This window comes from Sapajus apella, unplaced genomic scaffold, assembly GCF_009761245.1.
Source record: "Sapajus apella isolate SASKATOON/1434 unplaced genomic scaffold, GSC_monkey_1.0 scaffold185, whole genome shotgun sequence".
Taxonomy (NCBI): domain Eukaryota; kingdom Metazoa; phylum Chordata; class Mammalia; order Primates; family Cebidae; genus Sapajus; species Sapajus apella.
In genome coordinates this window covers 560,282-581,012 of record NW_022437125.1, presented here as the reverse complement: position 1 = coordinate 581,012, position 20,731 = coordinate 560,282, and the positions used below count along the sequence as shown (strand labels likewise).

At 50.6% G+C, this 20,731-nt stretch overlaps 1 protein-coding gene and 2 long non-coding RNA genes across 3 annotated transcripts in view; 1 reads left to right on the top strand and 2 right to left on the bottom strand.

The window, feature by feature from the left end:
• Window positions 1-13,020, bottom strand: part of MED26 (mediator complex subunit 26) — a 55,199-nt gene extending 42,179 nt beyond the window's left edge. Inside the window, exon 1 of the mRNA XM_032268681.1 lies at window positions 12,657-13,020. Coding sequence (XP_032124572.1) covers window positions 12,657-12,728 — 72 coding nt within the window. The 5' untranslated portion in view covers window positions 12,729-13,020. The remainder of the gene's footprint in view (window positions 1-12,656) is intronic.
• On the bottom strand, window positions 689-12,650 carry LOC116543260. Its single transcript, XR_004265523.1, has 3 exons — window positions 6,847-12,650; window positions 1,375-1,378; window positions 689-699 (listed from the first exon to the last, which is right to left on the bottom strand). It is a non-coding gene; the product is annotated as an uncharacterized LOC116543260 (long non-coding RNA).
• On the top strand, window positions 5,063-20,110 carry LOC116543259. Its single transcript, XR_004265522.1, has 3 exons — window positions 5,063-5,079; window positions 13,414-13,418; window positions 20,027-20,110. It is a non-coding gene; the product is annotated as an uncharacterized LOC116543259 (long non-coding RNA).
• The last annotated feature ends 621 nt before the right edge of the window (window positions 20,111-20,731 follow it).

Below are 20,731 nucleotides of genomic sequence, written 5' to 3'. Positions count from 1 at the left end.
GGTTACAGGAGGTGCTGCGGTAAAGATCAGACCAGGATGCCTGGAACAATCAGAAGACAGGGCTGCTGACCAGAGGCTCTGGACCCTGAGCCCAGAGAGGCAAGGAGAGAGACAGGGCAGGTTATCAGGTGGAGTGCACAAACAGGTCAGGAGCTGACTGATGAGCAGCTGAGCCTGGCTGGAGCAGGAGAGGAACAAGAGAGGCCACCTGACCTAGATCCTGGGGCACAACGTGCTTGGATGATTCCTGACTCTCGGCTGCAAGTGATGGAAAAGTCAGCTCAAACGGGTATAATCAAGAAAGGAAACCACAGGCTCGCTTAGCTTAAAAGTTTGTGGCAGCCAGGGGTGGTGGCTCACACCTGTAATCCCAGCACTTTGGAAGGTGGAGCCGGGATCACAAGATCAGGAGTTCAAGACCAGCCTGGCCAAGAGACCAGCCTAGTCAATATGGTGAAACCTCATCTCTACTAAAAATACAAAAATTAGCCAGGCATGGTGGCTGTAATCCCAGCTACTCGGGAGACTGAGGCAGGAGTACTACTTGAACCCGGAAGGCAGAGGTTGCAGTGAGCAGAAGATCACACCATTGTACTCCAGCCTGGGTGACCGAACGACACTCTGACACACACACACACAAAAAAGTGTGAGGCAGAGTCCGCCTCAGACCAGCCAAGCCATGAGGTCTTAGTCCTTTCACTCCTCTGACCAGGTCTTACTGCTGGACAGGCTGCCCCCAGGCAGGAAACCCCAGCAGAAGCCAGCTCACATCCTCTCCCAGTCAAGTCTCCCCACCCTACTCCAGCAAAGTGCTACAACTTTCACAGGCTCTGACTGGGTCACAGGTCTGTCTCCAAACCAATCACTGCCCAAGATGCAAACCCATAACTGGCCCGTCCCACCTAAGTTACTAACCATCCACAAGGCATGGACTGGAGAGAGGAAGGGGTAGCTCTCAGGAAAAGTACGATGTAGAGACCAGGAGGAAGGCAATGGGAGCTAGATGGGCTGCCCACCACCAAGCCTGTGAATTATTAGGTACCATGTATGTGAGCACACAGGACGCTTCAAGCACAGGGCCACGTCCCATTCCTAAAAGCCTTTCTATGCCGCATTTCTTACAGCCTTCTGGAAAAACACAAAGGCTGCAAATCGAATCTCCTTGAAGGTTGCAAGGTGAATGGCAGTCAACGGTTCCAACTCCATTCTGCTTAAGTCGTCCACCCAAGAGGACTTTTCTCTATTCTATGTCTTCTCTATTCTATGCCACCTAATGAGCTGAGACTCCAATCCAGTCAGCAACATGACCCCACCAGAGAAGTCAAACATCCCAATCTGTTTGCAGACACACAGAGGCAGGAGACTGATTGGAACGCTGCTGCAGTAGACCCCCTAGAGGTCCAGCTTACAGGAAGGAGGACTCCAGGATGGCCCTAAGTGGTCCACAGAGCGGTAGATCATGGCACCACCAGCAGACACAGCAAAGCATGCCAAGGGCAGAGGTGAAGGTGTATCCATTTTGGAGTGGGCTGTCTGGACATCCAGGCACAGCAGACAGCGCTGGAGAGCAACTGTCCAGGTGCCATGGAGGCTGTGGTTCTGAGACCACCTGGGGAAAATCTTAAGGGCCGAAGAGCAAGAGCAGTGCTACGCAAAGCCAAACGCTTGGGGAGAGCAGGCACCGCTGGAAGGAGTTGAGAAGTGAAAAGAGAGACCAATGCAGCAAGGGGCAAGGGAACCAGGGAGGCAGACACCTCTCACTGTTAGGCCTTGTCATTCATTCCAAGTGTCCATGATGAGCACAGAGGACGGCGCCCTAAAGAGAAGACAACCTGGCATGACATCTTCCCAGACGGATGATACCACTTCCTTCCTATTTCCCAATTTGAGGGAGCCCACCAAGTGATCAGATAGGAAACCACGTCCGCAGTGCTCTCAACACAGAAGCATCGTCACCAGGGTGATGAGGAGGTAGTACCCGTCTGGTCACACCCCAACTCCTCACTGGGCTGACAGGCAATGCGCAAGTCTTGTGCGTAACATCCAGTGCAAATACCAACTGCCAAATACACCCGAACACCTAAGGCGCCCACTCCCCACTCCAGGCCAGGGTTTTCACTACTTTCCTTCAGGTATACAGGACTGTAGCAGCCAGGGGGAACATGCTGTATCTGTCTGCACAAAAGACCCTGCTCCTTCTGGAAACTCCTCCCAAACTTCCTGTGGGCACTGCCACTTTCTTACAAGGCCCTCTCATGCCACCCCCAAGCCAAGCCAGAGTGCTTCTCCTGAAGTTTCCAGAACTGGAAGCTAGAAAGTAATTCCTCTCTACAACAGGTCAAACTCAGGAGCTACTGCCTTTCCCAACACATGAAGCAGCCCATCCATAAGACAGGCGGACACGCGGGGAGACACACACACACACACACACACACACACACACACACACACACAGTGCCGAAGACCAGAAACAGAAAAGATTCCCTCTCCTTTCTCCCCACCCTAATTTCAATCCCAAACAGCACTTATTTAAGCTCAGTGTTCAAAGAAGGGAAAACGAGGGGGAGAAATGCAGGAGGAGCTCGCAGGAGGGCAGTGCTGAAGCTCTTCTGGGAGAAGACAGGCTCCTCACTCAGGGGCAGCACTTGCTTGCCCAGCAACCATCAAGGTGAGAAATGAAATGCTTGAGAAACTCCCTGAAGACAGAAGTGAAGGTGGAATACCCATTTATAAACCTTTCCCTCACAGGGGAGCCTAAAACTTAACATGTAGCCCACTTCTGCTACTGCCAGGCAAAAGGGGAGCAGATACCAACATCAGGTGGTTACTGAGAGCCCCCAGAAACATAAGGTGGGGTTGGGGGAAATGGGGCTGCAAAAAAAAAAAAAAAGATCACTTGACTCTATTCCTCTCTGTTAACTGAAGGGGAAGAAGCCAAGCACGGAAACGCAGGTATCAGTTTCTGGTTACCCAGGGGGGAAGAACAGATGAGAGAAAACAGGCAGGACAATCAGACCCAACAGATCTCCCAGCCTCTGCCAAGGGCTCATAAGTTCAGAGAAGCTACAGGAGGGGCCACAGCTCTTGCCTGGGTCACAGCACAGTCTCCTCATGACTGCAGGAGGCCTTGGGGGGGGGGTTCAGGCCACCTGGGCAGCACCACCTCTCCCAACATGGGCCCCGCTCCAGGCAGTAACTCAAGCACCAGGAGAGAATGGCAGGACAGGGAGAAAAAACAGCACCATGCAAGACTCTCTTCAGCTCAGAACAGGATCTGAAGCTGCAGCCAGCCAGCAGCTGCAGTAGGACAGTGTGACAGAGAGGTCCCCAAGGGTGACTACAGGCAAATGCAGAGTCTGCGGTTCAACCAGAACAAGAAGGTATTCACAACTCCACGCAGTGACCTCACACCAGCCAAACCACCCTGTTGCTCCTCACGACCTTACCTTTCAGTTACTCCTATTTTGCCTTCTGGATCCAAGGCCCAGCAGCAGGCCCAACTATTTGATGGTCACATCATAGAGGTGATGACATCACTGCCCATCCAGGGACACTGGCTCCACTACTCTTCTCCCGTTAACAGGACCTTAGTGTCTCCTGGGAACATCTCCTCTATTGTGGGCCTTTTTGGGTGGAACTCACACCAGATCAGGGGTAAACCAATCAACTAATTCAATCAAGCTGCTAATTCAATCAAAGCCCAGAGAAGGCATAAGGAAATGTTTGCTGGGGCTTCTGGCAAAGCTGGGAGTTCGGTGAGGGGAAAATCCTGAAACTGCTGGGATGGAGAGGAAGACGCCCCACAGTGTGATGGCAGCACTGCAAAAGAGGAAGGGAGAAACCAGGTCCTCACCTGACCGAAAACTTGCCTTTAGGCCTGAGTGACCATCAGCCCCTTTGTGTCTAAGCTCTCGCCATCAGAACAGTGCTAACTTCCCTCTGGGGCTGGACGGGCCACAGAATTAGTATAGGAAGTAAAGACAGGTGTTGTGCAGGCAACAGCCAACTGAACACGGAAGGAAACAACGTGAACCAATTACCACCCAAAAGGGTAAGCTGTTCTTATTTCATACCCCTTCACATCAGTATCACGGATCTCCCACTGACAGCGCTGAAAAGCCAGCTTGACGACTGCTTGCCTAGGCACCATGCAAGATGCCCCGAGGAGGTGAATGGAGTTGGGCAGTCTAGAAAGGGTTCTGGAGAGCTGGCCTGCAGAACAGGAGGGCCGTTAGCTGCCATGGTAACTACCACATCACCCTGGGGGAAAGAGGATGTGGCCACCTCCCCACACCCAACTGAAGCTGGGCCAGGAACCTGATGACTAGAAGGGGGGACATCAAAACAAGTCATCAAGGGGATAAGAACCTAAACCCAGTGTGTGCAGGTGGCTGCCCAGAAAGCCAATGTGACCAGGAGTGTGGGTGGGAAACAGAGAAGAGTACACTGCCGAGCTGAAGGCATAAGCAGGCCGTGCGACTGCCAGAGCCTGGGAGTGCTGCCAGCCCACTGGGATCTCAGTGTGGGCCACAGGTCACACGCACCTGAGTCCTCCCAGTAACTCACCCACTGCTGACACCCGCACCACAGAACCCCCCACCAGAGTCAAGCCAGCCACAGCCACCGCCCTACAAAACCATGCTGTGTACCCAGCACACAAGTGACCAATCTCCACAGCAGCCACGAGGCTGACCCACCACAGTGTGTAGCCTGGACAAAGCAGCACCCCACTTTCTGGCCACAGCAAATGAAAATCTAGGGAGGTATGTGTCCAGGAATGCCAAATGTTTGGTCACATGACCAAAAAAGGCTGAAGGATCCCAGGGGACCCAGGCTTCACAGATGAGGTGGCATTTGAACAGTGCCTAGGGATCAAGCGTGGCCTTCTCTGTTAAGAGTGAAAAATAACAGATGAGAAAGAGGAAAACACACCTCATACCCCTTCCTCAGCCGGTTCCAGAGAAAGCACAGAGTATTTCAGGGACCACTGTCCTCCCAGCCTGGCATAAAAGCAGCGTACAGATAAGGCTGGCATAAAGAGCTGGACTCAGGCAGGAAAGGGGAGTGCCTGCACAGCATGTGCCCACTGCCCTCTCACAGGTGACATGGGAGGCAGACAGCAGGTGGGCGTGTTCCAATCCCTGTCTCTCCCCACCTAGCCTCCTTCCAGCTGTGTGTCCGCTTAGCCTCAGTTTCCTCACTAGCACCTGCCTCCTGTTTAATCTACACCTGCTATAAAGATTACATGTGTTTTGAATGCAGAAGTGCTGAAAACTGCTGGCACCTAGGACGTGCTCAGTAACGCTGACAGCCATTCCCAAAACTGGCCCTGTTCACAGTAAAAGCACCAAGTATTTGGGCACCCACATGCTGTGGCAGTTCTAGATATTTGGGCAGCAACTCCTGCTCTGCTACTGGGGCACTCACAATCACATGGAAAACATAACCAACAAGCCCCATTATCAGCAGGAATACACGGTTTTAAAATGATGAATGGTTCCTGAGGGAGATGGTCTTGGACTAAGCCAGGCAAGGTTTCAGAAAAGGGAGGCAGTAAGGATGACAGGAGGCCCCCAACTGGAGGCAGCACAAAGATCAAATTCCAGGTGTCACACACATACAGGTAAGGCTGTTCTGAGAATTACACTGATGCTGTTCTGATGACAAGATAGAACTTCATTTCAAAGCACGGCTGCATTAGGAGTAGCTTCTGCCCTCAAATTTTCTTTAAAACAGTTACTCAAAGCACACCTGTTATGTGAAAGTTTCAGAAGATTTCTGATGATAAAAATGAACCCTCATACTCAAAACGGTTTGGCACCACTAGGCTAGAGGAATTTAAAGGGGGAATGGTTGTAGGGACTGGGAAGAATGGAATTGAAAATGTAACATGAAAACACTTCAGTTTGCAAGGATACACCTTAGAAGACTCAATGGAGTTCAGCTTCCACACTGGGCACCACTGATGTGGGGAAGACTGTCGTAGTTAAGCCCCCTGCCATCACAGCCACCCAGTGCTGGCTTCAGGCCCAGGGCTTCTGGTTCCATTGTCTGCAATACCAGACAAATCGGTGAATCTCTCCTTGCCCCTAAATGAAGGTGAAACACTTACCCTAGGAGTAGATCAAAGAACTAACAAGACACTCCACACAGTAGTGTCTGGCACTGTGTAAGTACTCAGTAAACAGTGGCTGTTGGTCTTGCAGCCTTTGCTGCCCAGCAGACACCACTGCTGGCACACAGGAGACGGAGCCTAACTGCACGCCGGGGAAACCTGATGAGCCCCCTGAGGCTTTCCAAGATTCATTTTCCTGCAGTGGATGAACCCAGGAAGCTTTGCTGCAGTCCCAGTAAAATCCAAGGGCCTTTAACCCCAATTGCCTGGCAATCTTTGGGATGGGAGTTCCCAGAGGGCAGCTGGTACCTCACCTGACATGACCCCTCTCCTTTTGAATAGGCTCCATACAGAATCGCAGGACCTCCCGGTACTTGGATGGTCACAGAATCCAAGGGCCCATACAGAGGTCCTGAGCATGTCCACATGGCCACCTTGCAGTGCCCCTGGAATGAGTCAGGCCAGCTCTGATAATAATCCACCTCTTCCCTAAGCACATCACGGAACTCTCACCTTCCTCACCCTAGGCTTGTCTCCAAAAGTCACACAGAGCAAACCTAATCCAGAGGGTACAACACCCCAAATACTGAAAAACAGCCCAACAGACATGCTACCCCAAGGCCCTTCGCATTTTCTCAAGCCCACACACCCACACCATACCCACAGATACAGCCTGACATCTGCCCCTGCCCCATCCCATGTCAGAGAGGGCAAACTGCCCGATGACTTACTATTCCTCATGCCAGAGACAACGCAAGAAGTCCCTGCCAGCCTGACTACAGAACTTATTCTGAAAACCTGGATGACAGAATATACTTAAGAAAGCATCTCATATTCTTAAGAATTCTCAACCGTTTTCAAATAAGGCATGGGGAGAATTGTTCCATTTGGACTTGAGACCTGTAGCACCATCAGGCCATCCCTGACTGCCGATCCCACAAGCCATTGCACCCCACCCCAGGTTGTCCATGTACATGCTCTATCTGCCCTCTTCCCTATGAGGCCCCAGGTCCCTTGGGCGCAGGGGCTGGGCATCTTCAGGTGCACAATCTCTACACCCAGCACATAAGCACTTGCTAATCAGTTGGTGACTGAAACGTAATTGTACTGCCTCCCATGACATGGAATCCACTCAGAGAATACTTTTAAACACAGCATGCAGAATTATTGGTAGTTCTTTCTTACTTAGTAGATGCTTCCCAGTTCAGAGAATTCCTATGGCAACTCCACACCCTGCTCTGAGAGTGAAAAGCAGCACTTTTGGAAGGGTGCTCCAAACATGGGTGCTAGCGAGAACACACTGGAATGAAATGCACTGCCTCTCCTGGACCCACTGGGACACAAACTTAGCCACCCATTCTGACAAACAGCTCCTGGTCCCCAAAGGGACCAGGCAGACACACGACAGCTTACCACTAGCTATACAAAGGAAAAGCACCACTTGTAGTGACAAAGCACCCAGTTTCCAGAAAATGACAGTGGGGGAGTAGCCAGGAGACCCCTCCCACTGGACTGTAGTTACCTGAGTCACCTAGAGTCAGTCTGGTTAAACTGGAGCTCCATCTGAAAAGATGCTTGCAGACACCAAAATCAAGAAAAGGTGAGCCCAGGTGTCCTCCTTCACCTAAGAGGGCTTGGCACCCTTAAGGTACATGTCCCATCTCACACGGCTGCCCAGGGGCTGACGTGACCATGGTGCCTTTTTACATCTGTATCCAAGATAAAGCCCCCGCCCACAGGCTGGTCTTAGACAGTCCTCCAGGGCTCTGGGACCTCTGACTAGGACAACAAAGACTGAGGACTACCCAGAAACCCCAGTGAGGACAGACAGTAAAGTCCACTTTCTCTTGAGAGACAGCGAGTCACAGACAAGGACATACACCTGTATCACAGGTGACACTTGCTACCTTTCTATTTCCCGAAGTCAGAGAACACTATGCTGCTCCTCTCCTGTGTCCTGGCCACAAGACACAGAAGAAACACAGAAGTGTTCCTGAATCTGGGCAACTGTGAGTCAGGTGGCATCTACATGTTTGGGTTTAGGGTCCTCTAATATTTTGGATAGGGTCAGAATATAGAGTTCTCCATTTTGCAATTTATATTATTCTGCTTTTCTGTAGAATCAATGGCGTTTCAGGTTAATATCAAAAGTACTATAATCTTGAAGCAGAGAGCAAACTGATCACACAGACTCATGAAAAGTTCCACATCAGTTGACAGTTGCCACACTGTGGTCTGGCCCAGGATTCTGTCCGTGACAGAGACCTTAAGATGTTCATGGGACAGGCTGTCTCGTATCATCAACCTGTTAGACCTAACACAGGTAGATCCAGCCCCAAGCTGTTTTCTCATATAAACTTGTATGGGACATTATAGGCTTCCCAAGTTTTCTTACCAGCTAAAAAATGCTGCCCCCTCATGCCTCTTCTGGAGCCATCTCTCCATCTTTCAAGGCAGCGTGGTGGTGTTCAAAGTTGGAAGGACTCTAAGCACTGTCACTTAATGACTCTGGGTAAGTCCCTAACTTTGGTTCCACCACCTCCCATTAGGTCAATAAGAAACAAAAGCATCTTGTCCTCTGCTTGCCCCAGGAGATACTCACTGAGCAGCACCTATTACCTTCTGCACCTGCAAAAGGGGAGACTGGCTCCCTCACTCACAAGGCCTTTGGGAGGAAGCAGAACTCTGACAGGGTGCCACACAAACTAACAAAGCATACACCTTGGTTTAGAATTTTCTTAGTTGAGAAACTGCACACACCGTACCTTGCAAAAATATATTAAAAAAAAAAATCTTCTAGGACAATTCACATTAGCCTCTGCTGTCCCTTCCAGGATCTGAACTTAGATCTGGAGGGAGCTTTATGGGGTGCATACACCACCAGTTCCCAATCCCACCCCATGGACAAGAAACTCGCAGGCAGGCCAGGGAAGCAACATCTAACCTTCCAATTCTTAGGTAGGAAAGTTATCTTTCTTGCTGTGTCTCTGTAGAGTCCCTTGGTCACCTCCGCTTGGTCTCTGTTGTCTCAAGAGCTGTGAGAAAGAAAGCAGCTCCCAAGGACGTTTCCTGCTCAGATCCTGGCAGCTGGAGGCACTGACACACGCATCCAGGGATAGTTCAGCTCCCTCTTTGCTGCAGGACCTTCTCAGGTATCTCCCTGATCTGAACACAGGGCATTCACCTGCAGCTAGCAAGCCCTGCTCTGTGCTGTTATTTTGCTTGTTATGAGGATGCAGTACACCATCTAGTATCTGCCAGAACTTTCCTCTAAAACCTGTTTGTTCATCATCACTTAACATCCGCGTTCCTCACAGTTCTACTGAGCAGGGTCTCAAGCCACCTGTGATTCTTTCGGTCTCCAAAGTTCTGCATTAGAAGATTCCATGACTGAACTTTTGGACATAAGATGGTCACAAAGGCTTCCTGGTAAAAAGGCACTCAAATGTAGCTCCTCGGGTACAGGTCCAAGATGGAGGCTAGCATTCAGTCGGTTTAAGCAGCAAGTAGAAAGCGTGTCTACCGCTTCTGCTCTAGAGGGAGAAGACAAGACATGAAACATCTCCAAGGAGCTTGAGTGCCGCTCAGGAAGATAAAACTTGTACCTCCACAAAACGATGAGTGTCCCAGGCAGATGGGAACCGAATCACCTGCTGAGAGGAGACTGCTCACTACGACTGCTGTGCGAGAGAGTAAGATACGGTCCTTCACTTTACCCACAATGCAGCAAGAGGAAGCTGGAACAATCACGCACACACTGCACTTCAGAGATTTTCAACATCCAGGGCTGAAAGGGTGCACGGCAAAAAGAAAGGCTCTGACTGCTCTGAAAAACTGTTAGTAGCCTTTTGAAAAGGAGAGTAGAGGATTTACTTTATTACTGAATTGGCAGAAATTATTAACTGTGAGCCTGCTGCTATAGGAATTCAAAAATGCATACACTCCAGGGGCTAAAAGTTACAGCGAAGAAACAATTTTCCTCCTAAGAATGCCTTTGTCAAGGGGATGGTTGGTAAACATGACTTCGTCACTTCCTTAACTTTCCAGATACTTGTGGATATTAGGTCAGCTCCTGACACTGATCTTGCAAGCAATAGCTAAGTTTGTTAACCATAATTGCATGCCCATAAAGGTAAGCATTACATGACACAATTCTCGGCCGCTTCTCTCAGAAGAGGTTTAATTTTAGTGTTGGCTCTTCAACACTGTCCCCGTTTTTTTTTTTTCCTTTCCATGAGCATCTTAAATATGTGTCAACTAAATATCCAGCAGTGGAGTCCATCATTGCGCAGGCCAGAGAGGAGACAGCGGGCCAGGAGCGCCTATGCTGGAGCCACCTGCTCTCACCTGAACCCACATTGATCTGAGAGAAACTGCAGACACACTGACATGCCTGGTCCTCACCACCACCTCCGCCAGCAACCCTGCCCATCGCAGCTCTGGGTTTCTGCATGGTGTTTGCTCGAATCGAATGGTCCTGTCAAATGGCCCATAACGGCGATCAGAGGGTCACTCACAACGTAGGTACTTTCCTCACTGCTCATAAAGAGATAATTTCCCAAATCCATCCATCCCATGTTAGTAGGACTCTGCCCATGATCATCACTAGAGTCTCCGAAAATAATCGGTATGAAATGCAAATTCCACACCAGGTAACATAACCAGGGACCTACCTATACAACATTTCTGCATACGCTAAGACACATAAAACGAAGGTGTGTTCCCTCCTCCTTTCTCTCTTCTGCCTCAAGGAACCCTTTAGATTAGAGCCTTACACAACAGTGGAACCCCTGAGGTCACTGGGGTGACCTAATCTACAACACTGCCTGATCCCAAAGCTCCCTGAGGTGGCATTAAGGATCAGTGCTAATATCTCAGCAACCTCTCCGACTCTCCCAAAGAGAAGCGAGCACGTGAAATTCAAAAAAATTACTTTCTGACTCCACAAAAGATGCACAAGTCACCAATGCTATTTTTTTCATGTCACCTGTTTTATCCTCTAATATTTCAGTCTTTAAAATTGCAGTGGCACCAGTTACTGCAAAAAGGACATTCTAGAAGGTTTTATATAGCTTGTGCCCACTCCACCCCCAAAGTCATAATAAAAATGTATAACACAACATTTGTTAAACACAATTACCATCAAGTCAATTTTAATGGGACCTGATTACCAGGGATAAGAGCGGTACTTATGTCGCAGCAACCAGAGCCTTAGAAAAAACTCATAACCCTTCAATCTTTACCAAAAATTGTATTATAAGCCAATGTGAATCATTCCAAAAACATCATCAGAGTTAAGCATACTGCTAGGAGTAATCAGCCAAGCTCATGTAAAAATAAAAGCAAAAACCCCCATGGTGAGAGAAACCTGAGTTACCTGGCCAAGCCAAAGATGATTTTTTTTCTTCCATTCACAGCATATTAAAAAGTGATCACAATGGCCACCTATGGCCACTTCCTGGTCTCCCAGACCCTTACTTCATACCTGGATGCTACCACATCTTCCTACTGCCCTGCTCCTGCCGCCTACTGCCAAGAAACTCTTAGAGAAAATATGAGAATAGATCAGTCTTCCCACCCCTCAACACACACACACACACACACACACACACACGCGCACACGCGGAGGGGGAGGGGGCGGTCCCTCTGCAAACAGTAGCCCCAGCAAGGGGCACCTGAGGAAGTGACACCCTGGAGTTAACCCTGACAGTCTGGGTCACAAACCACCGAGCCGAGACCCCCCAGGTGAGGGAAAGAGCTGACTGAAACACGGGTTTTGGGTAAACGGAGAGAAAACAGTCCTCTTTAATTCACTAGCCAAAAAATGGAGCTCTGGCTTGGTCAGAGACGCAATGAGTACTTAGGCCCAGAAAGGCAACAGGAAGGATCCCACCCTCCCCGCGATCATCTGTCGTCGGCAGCGACCCCAAGAGGGTTTTTGGCAAAGGCGTGTCCAGTCACAGAACGGAGACACACTCTCCACGTACCCTGGTTACCCCGCCAGGCGCAAAACAGACTGGGGGTTCTGTGCGAAGCCGGGAAGGTGCTGCCAGCCGGGAGGAGAGGGAACAAGGACTTCCCTGATCGCCCAGGAGGCCGAGAAATGAGAGACACAGGTTTCCCGAGTCATACCCCGGACACCAGTTGCTTCACAGACCTACTCCCTCCCCTCCCCCGCTCCGGGAGGGCTTCCCGGGGGTCTCGGGTCCCGGAGGGAGGGCGAGGCAGGGGAGCTTCGTCCAGAGCAGTCAGGGTCGTAGAGCTGGAGCAGAAAGGGGGGAAAAGCTCTAGCCTCAGCCCCCCGTCTGCTTCCTCCGCCCAGGCCGCACGGAAGCCTCGGCCTCACGTACCGAGCGTTGCCGGGCTGCCCAACTTGCCCCCGGCACGGGCCCGAGGAGCGAAAGGCAGGGATGGCAGCGGCCCTCGAAGGGAGGTGGGCGCCAGACGGGTCCCCCGAAGCCCGGTAGGCGAAAGGGACAGGAGAGGGGGAGGGTCCCGGGCCCATGCGGCCTCCGACCCAGCTCGCGCGGCGAGTACTTACGTTGCTCTGGGGGTCGATGGCCTGCAGCAGCCGGTCCCTGATCTGCTGCGGAGACGCCGGAGCCGCTGTCATTGCCTGGGCGAGGCGGGGGGTTGCGGCCGGGCCAGCGGGCGGGCGGGCTGAGGCGGGGGACGGGGTCACTCACTCGCCGGCCTCCGGGAGCCGGAGCCGCATGTTCCCCACGGCGCCGGGGGAGTTGGGGGCGCGCGGGGTGGCGGAGAGGGGAGCCGGGGCCGGGTCTCGGTCCCGGGCCGCCGCCGCCACCAAAGGAGGAGGAGGAGGAGCTGCCGGAGCCGCCGCCGCTTGCTGCCGCCGCCTCGAGAACCAAACTCCAGTGAGCTGCCCCCGCGCGGAGTACTCTGGGTAGTCAGCGCCGCACGCAGCGTCGGCGCCACGCTGAGGAGGTTGGGAGATGGGGCTGGAGGAGACGCCAGGCCTGGGCGGGGCAGCCCGCGCTCACGCCCCTCACCAGCGCGCACGCGCGCGCAGGCGCATTCGTCCGCCCGTGCCGCCCCGCCCCACCGCCCAGCCAAGGCAGCCGTTGGGAGGAGGTTGGGCGGGGCAACGGTCACTGCCTAGAGGCCCCGCCCCGGCCCGGGTCACGGGGCGGGGCTTTCCGACGGAAGCGCGCGCGCGAAGAGTCCTTGAACCCTGACGCTCGCGGCGGTTACCTCAGGGTGGGGAGGGCGACGGGAGAATCCTTTCTCGGGGAGACCCTTCCTGGCGCGTGACTGGGGTACGGGAGTTGCAGGCTTAGCAGCTGTCGAGTTTTTGAGGGGGCGAGGGAACCAGACGTTCACGTTGTGATTCTGCGCCCCGAAGGGTCATCGGAGGGGCTCGGGGATGTCGCCGCGGCCACCCCCCCGCCCCTCAGAGGGTGTGGGAGTGGGTGTGGTGGAGGGGCGGGGGGCCTGCACGGCCACGTGCGACCCCCATCGCGGAAACGTGAAGCAGCAAAGCGCCTCTGGCAGGAGCCGCCCCCACTAGCTGGGAACGCCGGAAAGCCGGAGGTTGCAAACCTGCGTCTCCACCGCGGCTTCTCCACCTCTGCACCGCTGGTATTTGGGCGGGATCGCTCTGTCGTCGGGGCGGGCCCTCCGATCTGTCGGAAGTTGAGCGGCATCTCTGGCCACCCTCCCCCAGCCTGCAATCACTGCCGCCGTCCCCTGGGGGGACACAGTCTCCCCGCCCCCCCCACAGGCGGAGAACCCCGTGATTGAAAGACCCTTCCACCCACCTCTGCTTGGAGATGCTGTAAAACTGAGACCCTCATTCTCGGAACCAAACATGTCCCACAAGAGGAAACTGAGGCTCAAGATCACCCAGACTTCGGGGTTAAGCCCAGAACAGCAGATGTCAAGTTTAAGGGCGCCCTTCCTCCCTCCACCCTATCTACTGCCTTCTGTAATTGCTCCCCTCTTTCTGGGAGCTCTGTTGGAAATGCTTTGTGAGACGGGGTGCAAAGGCAAGCTCCGCGGCCTCGGGAAAAATCTTTTTTTTTCCCGCTGTTACAGGAAGACCTAGATTTCAAACAGGAGGAAGACGGCTGATGAGAACCACATGTGTGCCTTGGCTCTGCCCGACACCTGTTAGTCTTGTACTTGTTATGCTTCTGGGAAGTATTTTCATTTGCAAAAACGGCTGCTTCTGCACGTGGCTATGGTTGCGTGCTCCTGCACATGTGAAAAGTTTTACATCACACTTGGGAGGAGAAAAGCAACACGGGCTAAAACACTCGTAATTTACTGCTCCCACCCCCGTCCCACCCAGAATGTGGTGCTGGGTGTACATGGTGTACACGGTCCAAGTTGGAAACTGGCCCATTCGGAGATAATTTTTTATCTCATTTCTGATAAGCAAAATAAACAAAGCCTTCCTGAGGCATATTGCCGTCCTGCTTCTCTTAATGTCTAACTCGGATGTACAGTTTTTTTTTTTTTTTTAAATAAAGGATTACATAGGAGACAATTTATTTTGCATGGGTCAGGTTATTTTAAGAAACATTTGGGCCATGGCTCACACCTGTAATCCCAACACTTCAGGAGGCCAAGGTGGGTGGATCACATGACCTCAGGAGTTTGAGACCAGCCTGGCCAACATGGTGAAACCCTATCTTTACTAAAATACAAAAATTAGCCGGGCATGGTGGCACGCCCCTGTAATCCCAGCTACTAGAGGGGTCTGAGGTGGGAGAATTGCTTGAACCTGGGAGGCGGAGGTTGCAGTGAGCTGAGATCGCATCACTGCACTCCCGCCAGGGCAACATTGCGAGACTCAGCTTCAAACAAACAAAAACAACAAAAATTGGGGGCCAGGCATGGTGGCTCACTCCTGGTAGTTTACGCCTGTAATCCCAGCACTTTGGGAAGCCGAGGAGGGCAGATCACTTGAGGTCAGGAGTTCGAGTCCCGCGGAGCCAAAATGGAGAAACCCCATCTCTACTAAAAATACAAAAATGAGCCAGGCATGGTGGCATACACATGTAATCCCAGCTACTGGGGAGGCTGAGGCACAAGAATTGCTTGAACCCAGAAAGCGGAGACTGCAGTGAGCCAAGATCACACCACTGTACTTCAACCTGGGTGACAGCAAGACTATGTCTCTAAATAAATAAATGAACATTTGCAAAGTACTCAACTTACCTGTGTTTCAAAAACTAAGAAGCATTAATATGACTGAGTTCCTGAAGGGCACTGTCTCTTTTTAGTATCCCCGGTAGAAAATCATTATTTGTGGAGTAAGTCAATGAAAGTTTCATCAAATACATGGTAGCTGTACACACACACCCAGACATACGAATGCATTTCAGTTCCCACAGATCAGGTACACTATGGGTCTCAATAGCTATTTCTGGAATGAATGAAACACTTCATAAAATATAACACCATATACATCAGGGTACATAAAACACACAGATACGTATTTAGTTTTATTCCATATTTAATATTTATTAAAGGGTGCTTTTGTAATGGCAAAGATTAAATCGTATAGCCATTGAATAGTAGTCTTGAAAGCGTTAGCAAGTTCTCTTAGGTCCAGGGTAGATACTGCAGTTCACTTAGCCAAGTTTCGGCATTGAAACATCCTTGCCATGGCTTCTGTCAGTTATGCAAATATGCGGCGTAACTCCTCTTGCTGTAATGGTCCTTCCTCAATGACAGGTCCCTTACAGTATTTTAGTATAACAAGATCTTTTGTGCTTGGAATGTCCTTTTGTGCTTGGAAAAAGCTGCCTTACCTCTTAGTGAGGGGAACCCCAAAAAGGGAGCAGAAGGGCTGGTTGCAGTGGTTCACACCTATAATCCCAGCACTTTGGGAGGCCGAGGTGGGTGGATCATTTGAGGTGAGGAGTTTGAGACCAGCCTGGCCAACATGGTGAAATCCCATTTCTACTAAGACTATAAAAATTAGCTGGGCATGGTGGTGGGCACCTGTAATCCCAGCTACTCGGGAGGCAAAGGCAGGAGAATCATTTGAACCCAGGAGGTGGAGGCTGCGTGAGCCGAGATCGCACCACTGCACTCCAGCCTGGCTGACAGAGTGAGACTCTGTCTCATAAATAAAATAGAAATAAATAAATAAAAGATCCGGGCGCAATGGCTCATGACTGTAATCCCAGCACTTTGGGAGGCTGAGGTGGGCAGATCACGAGGTCAGGAGTTCGAGACCAGCCTGACCAACATGGTGAAACCCAGTCTCGACTAAAAATACAAAAATTAGCCAGGCATGGTGGCATGCGGCTGTAATCCCAGCTACTCAGGAGGCTGAGGCAGGAGAATCGCTTGAACCCGGGAGGCACAGGTTGCAGTGAGCCGAGATTGTGCCACTGCACTTCAACCTGGGAGGCAGAGTGAGACTCTGTCTCGAATGAATGAATGAATGAAAGGGAGAGGAAGTAGCTCACAGTCCAAGACTTGCTCTTGCCACACGAAGATAGGCAAAAAACTTAAGTGTCAGGAGGTCAACTGCAGGGCATCTTCAGCCAAGCTGGACAGCAAGGGAGGAGAATCCTTCTCCCTGGACTCATTTCTGTGGCCTAAGCAGGAACTGGGATATACAAGAGCATTGTAGAGGAAGCAGTGCTCAGGCAGGTTCACACAGCTGTACAGGACCAGTCTTCCACAGTGACACCTTTTGATAGCCAGAAGCAACAGCAGGAATGCGCTCAGACATTTCAGAAGCAAGCCCCTGAGAGGCCATTTAGAGCACAGGGTTACTAAACTTACCCTAATAAGGGATGTGAGGGCTCCAGGGATTAACAGGAAAAGCTGGTGTCACAAAAACAACCACCCCACTTTGACCCCTATGTTTGCTCTGGGTTTAACAGACTGGCAGAATTTTTAAAACCCTTTCTCATATACGAACTCATTCAACCGTATCATTTATCTCAGAAGTACCTAGAGATGAGTTTCATAGTTCTGCTTGGCTTTGCAATAAGTCCTGTTTACTTTAAAGTGAAACCAATTTAAATCGGCTTTGACTAACCCTGACGTGTCAAAGACAGCCAGAATAACTCAATTTTTTTATCACATCTTCAAGAAGGGATGGGGATACACAAAGGATACCTGCTCCTGAGAATCCAGTTTTGAAGCCAAGCCCTGGAACCTGGCTGGGGGGATTCATGAATACAATACTTTCATTGCACTGTACAAACACAGCACAACTGGGGCACCAAGGAAGGAAAAAGTAATTAACTGTGAGCATTTTTTTTATTTTTTTGAGGCAGAGTCTCGCTCTGTTGCCCAGGCTGGAGTAAAGTGGCACTATCTCGGCTCACTGCAACCTCTGCCTCCCGGGTTCAAGTGATTCTTGTGCCTTAGCCTCCTGAGTAGCTGAAAATACAGGCGCGCTCCACCACGCCAAGCTAAGTTTTGCATTTTAAGTAGAGATGTGATTTCCCCATGTTGGCCAGGCTCGTCTGGAGCTTCTGACCTCAGCTGATCCGCCCGTCTCAGCCTCCCAAAGTGCTGGGATTACAGGCCTGAGCCATCACACCCTGCCACGCGCCTTGCCAACTGGGAGCATTTCAATAAGTTCATACCCTCTGACCCACTGGGTATGAGTGTACTGAAATTCACAACTTCTAGAAATTTATCCGAAGGAGGCAATCAGATGTAGACAAATGTGTATATACAAGGAAGTTCACTGAAGCACTGTTTGTAAGAGTGAAAGATTGGAAGCAATGTAAGTGCCCAGCAATAGGGAGTATGTAAATAAACTGTGATCAATTCCTCGCAATGGGAAGGTTATGAATTAGAAGGCGCCACAGGAAGCCTTGTGGGTGCTACGGCAATCTAAGCCTCAATGAGTGGTAACCTCACTGGTGTACACACACGTAGAAATTCAACAAGCTGGCCAGGCACGGTGACTCAGGCCCGTAATCCCAGCACTTTGGGAGGCCGAAGGGGGTGGATCACCTGAGGTCAGGAGTCAGAGACCAGCCTGGCCAACATGGTGAAACCCTGTCTCCACTAGACATACAAAAATTAGCTAGGCATGGTGGTACGTGCCTATAATCCTAGCTTCTCAGAAGGCTGAGGCAGAAGAATCACTTGAACCCAGGAGACAGAGGTTGCTGTGAGCTGACATGGCGACATTACACTCTAGCCTGGGTGACACAGTGAGACTGAAACAAAAAAAAAAAAAAAGGGAAAGAAATTCACCAAGCTGTACACCACTATAAATTAAACTTCCAAAGTAAATGAAGTACACCTGTGTGTGTGTGTGTGTGTGTGTGTGTGTGTGTGTGAAGTCGCATTAAGAAAACCAGTATTAAGCTGGGCACAGTGGCTCACATCTACAATCCTAACTACTGGGAGGCTGAGACCAGTAGTGGAACCCAGGAGTTTGTGGCTGCAGTGAGCCACAATTGCGCCGCTACACTCTGGCCTAGGCGACACAGCAAGAGCCCGTCTCTCTCTTTTTTTTTTTTTTTTTTTTTTTTGAGACAGAGTCTCACTCTGTCGCCAGCCTCCTGAGTAGCTGGGACTACAGGAGCCCACCACCACGCCCAGCTAATTTTTGTATTTTAGTGGAGATGGGTTTCACTATGTTGGCCAGGATGGTCTCGATCTCTTGACCTCGTGATCCGCCCGCCTTGGCCTCCCAAGACAGCCCTGAGCTGTCTCTTACAACAAAACAAACCCACTATTGATGGAGAAATGCTCCCAATAAATAATAATATACAGCCTGTAAACGATATACGTTATTATCTTAATTATACTTTTATTAAAATATACATACTTATGCACCAAATGGATAGAGAAAAACTGGAAAGAAAGAAACCAAAACATTGATGGCAGTTATCTCTGATAGAGTGACAGATGATGTTTACTTTCTTCTTAACTTGTTCCTAGATGACTTCCGCATTTTCCGGCACTCACAGGACTGTTTCCCAGCCATCCTGCCAAGCGCTGGGATTGCTCTCATCTCTGGGAGCCTCCAGGGCTGACTCTGGTGCGGGTAACCTAAAGCCAGTGTGTCCCATTATCTCCAAAATCCTGATGGTGGCTTTTCTATTAGGCAGACTAATAGATGCAGATCTAAGTTCCAACAGTTTGTGTTTTCCTTACTGTTCCAATTTTATATCATTATTCTTAGTGCTAAACAGAATGACAACCGACATTTGCTAAGGTCCAACGATGTGTCAGAGTCCATGCTGGGGACTTGACATGAGGACTCCATGAACTCCCCCTTGGACACTCAGGTCCTCGTGTCCTCCCCACTCCCCACCCGACACTGACTCTGGAGTGAACCTGTGACTCACTGTGGCTAAGAGAATGCAGTGGAAACCACTCTCTGCCCAGTCCAGGCTAAAGCTTTAAGGAGGCCTGGAAGTCACCGCACAGCTCAGCAATTCTACTTCCAGGCATCTCCCCCAAGAACACTGAAATCATGGCGGGTGCAGTGGCTCACGCCTGTAATCCCAGCACTTAGGGAGGCTGAGGTACGCAGATCACTTTAGCTCAAGAGTTCAACACCAGCCTGGCCAACGTGGTGAAACCCCTTCTCTACTAAAAATATAAAAAATTAGAGATGTGTGGTGGACACCTGTAGTTCCATCTATTCAGGAGGCTAACGTGGGAGAATCCCTTGAACCCAGAAGGCGGAGGTTGCAGCAAGCAGAGATAGCACCACTGCACTCCAGCCTGGGCAACAGAGTGAGCCACTGCGCCTGGCCATAACCTCTTTTCTGATAAATTACAAAGTCTCAGGTATTTCTTTATAGCAACCCAAGATTGCCTGATACACAGCTCTAGCTGACTTACATATCATCTCACTGAAGCCTCGCAAAACCCAGCTGAGAAAAGTCTTTTAACAGAAGCAACGGTATCAATAAAAACAGTGACTTTTCCTGAGTGCAGAAAAAGTCAGGCAGGCTATAGGCCCATGCTGAGGCTCTCTCCTTCACTGTACCTGTATCACAGATGAGGACATGGAAGTACAGAAAGGCCAAGACACGGAGCCCAGGTCTGAGCCACACCACCAACTTGCTTTCTGCTGGAACCATCTTTTCCACCGTTTTTCTCACACGCATAATGAACTCGAATAGATGTAAAGCTTCATTTCCTCTAAAATAATTTCTACAATTCCCTCGGCACAGTCCACACTCTTTTGCCTAGGTTTACCACCAACTGCCATGATGGTAATGTAAACTAGACACCAATGAACAGGATCCACTAGTAAGATGTCATTGTTAAAAACTGTCTCGTCCAGAGATCAGTAAACTTTTCCATAAAGGGTTGGAGAGTAAACAGGTTCAGCTTTGCAGGGTGAATGGTCTCTGCTGCAAGGACTCAATCCTGCCCTTGTGGTACTAAAGGAGCCACAGATGATACACAAACTAATGAGCACGACCGCTGATACAGTTGCACTGTGTCCCCACCCAAATCTCATCTTGAGTTGTAGTTCCCATAATCCTCATGTGTGGTGGCAGAGATCCTGTGGGAGGTAACTGAATCAGGGGAGTGATTCCCCGTGTTATTCTAGTGATAGCGAGTAAGTTGTTTCTTATACGGGGCATCACTTCACTCAGCTCTCATTCTTCTCCTTCCTGCCACCATGTGCAGAAGGAA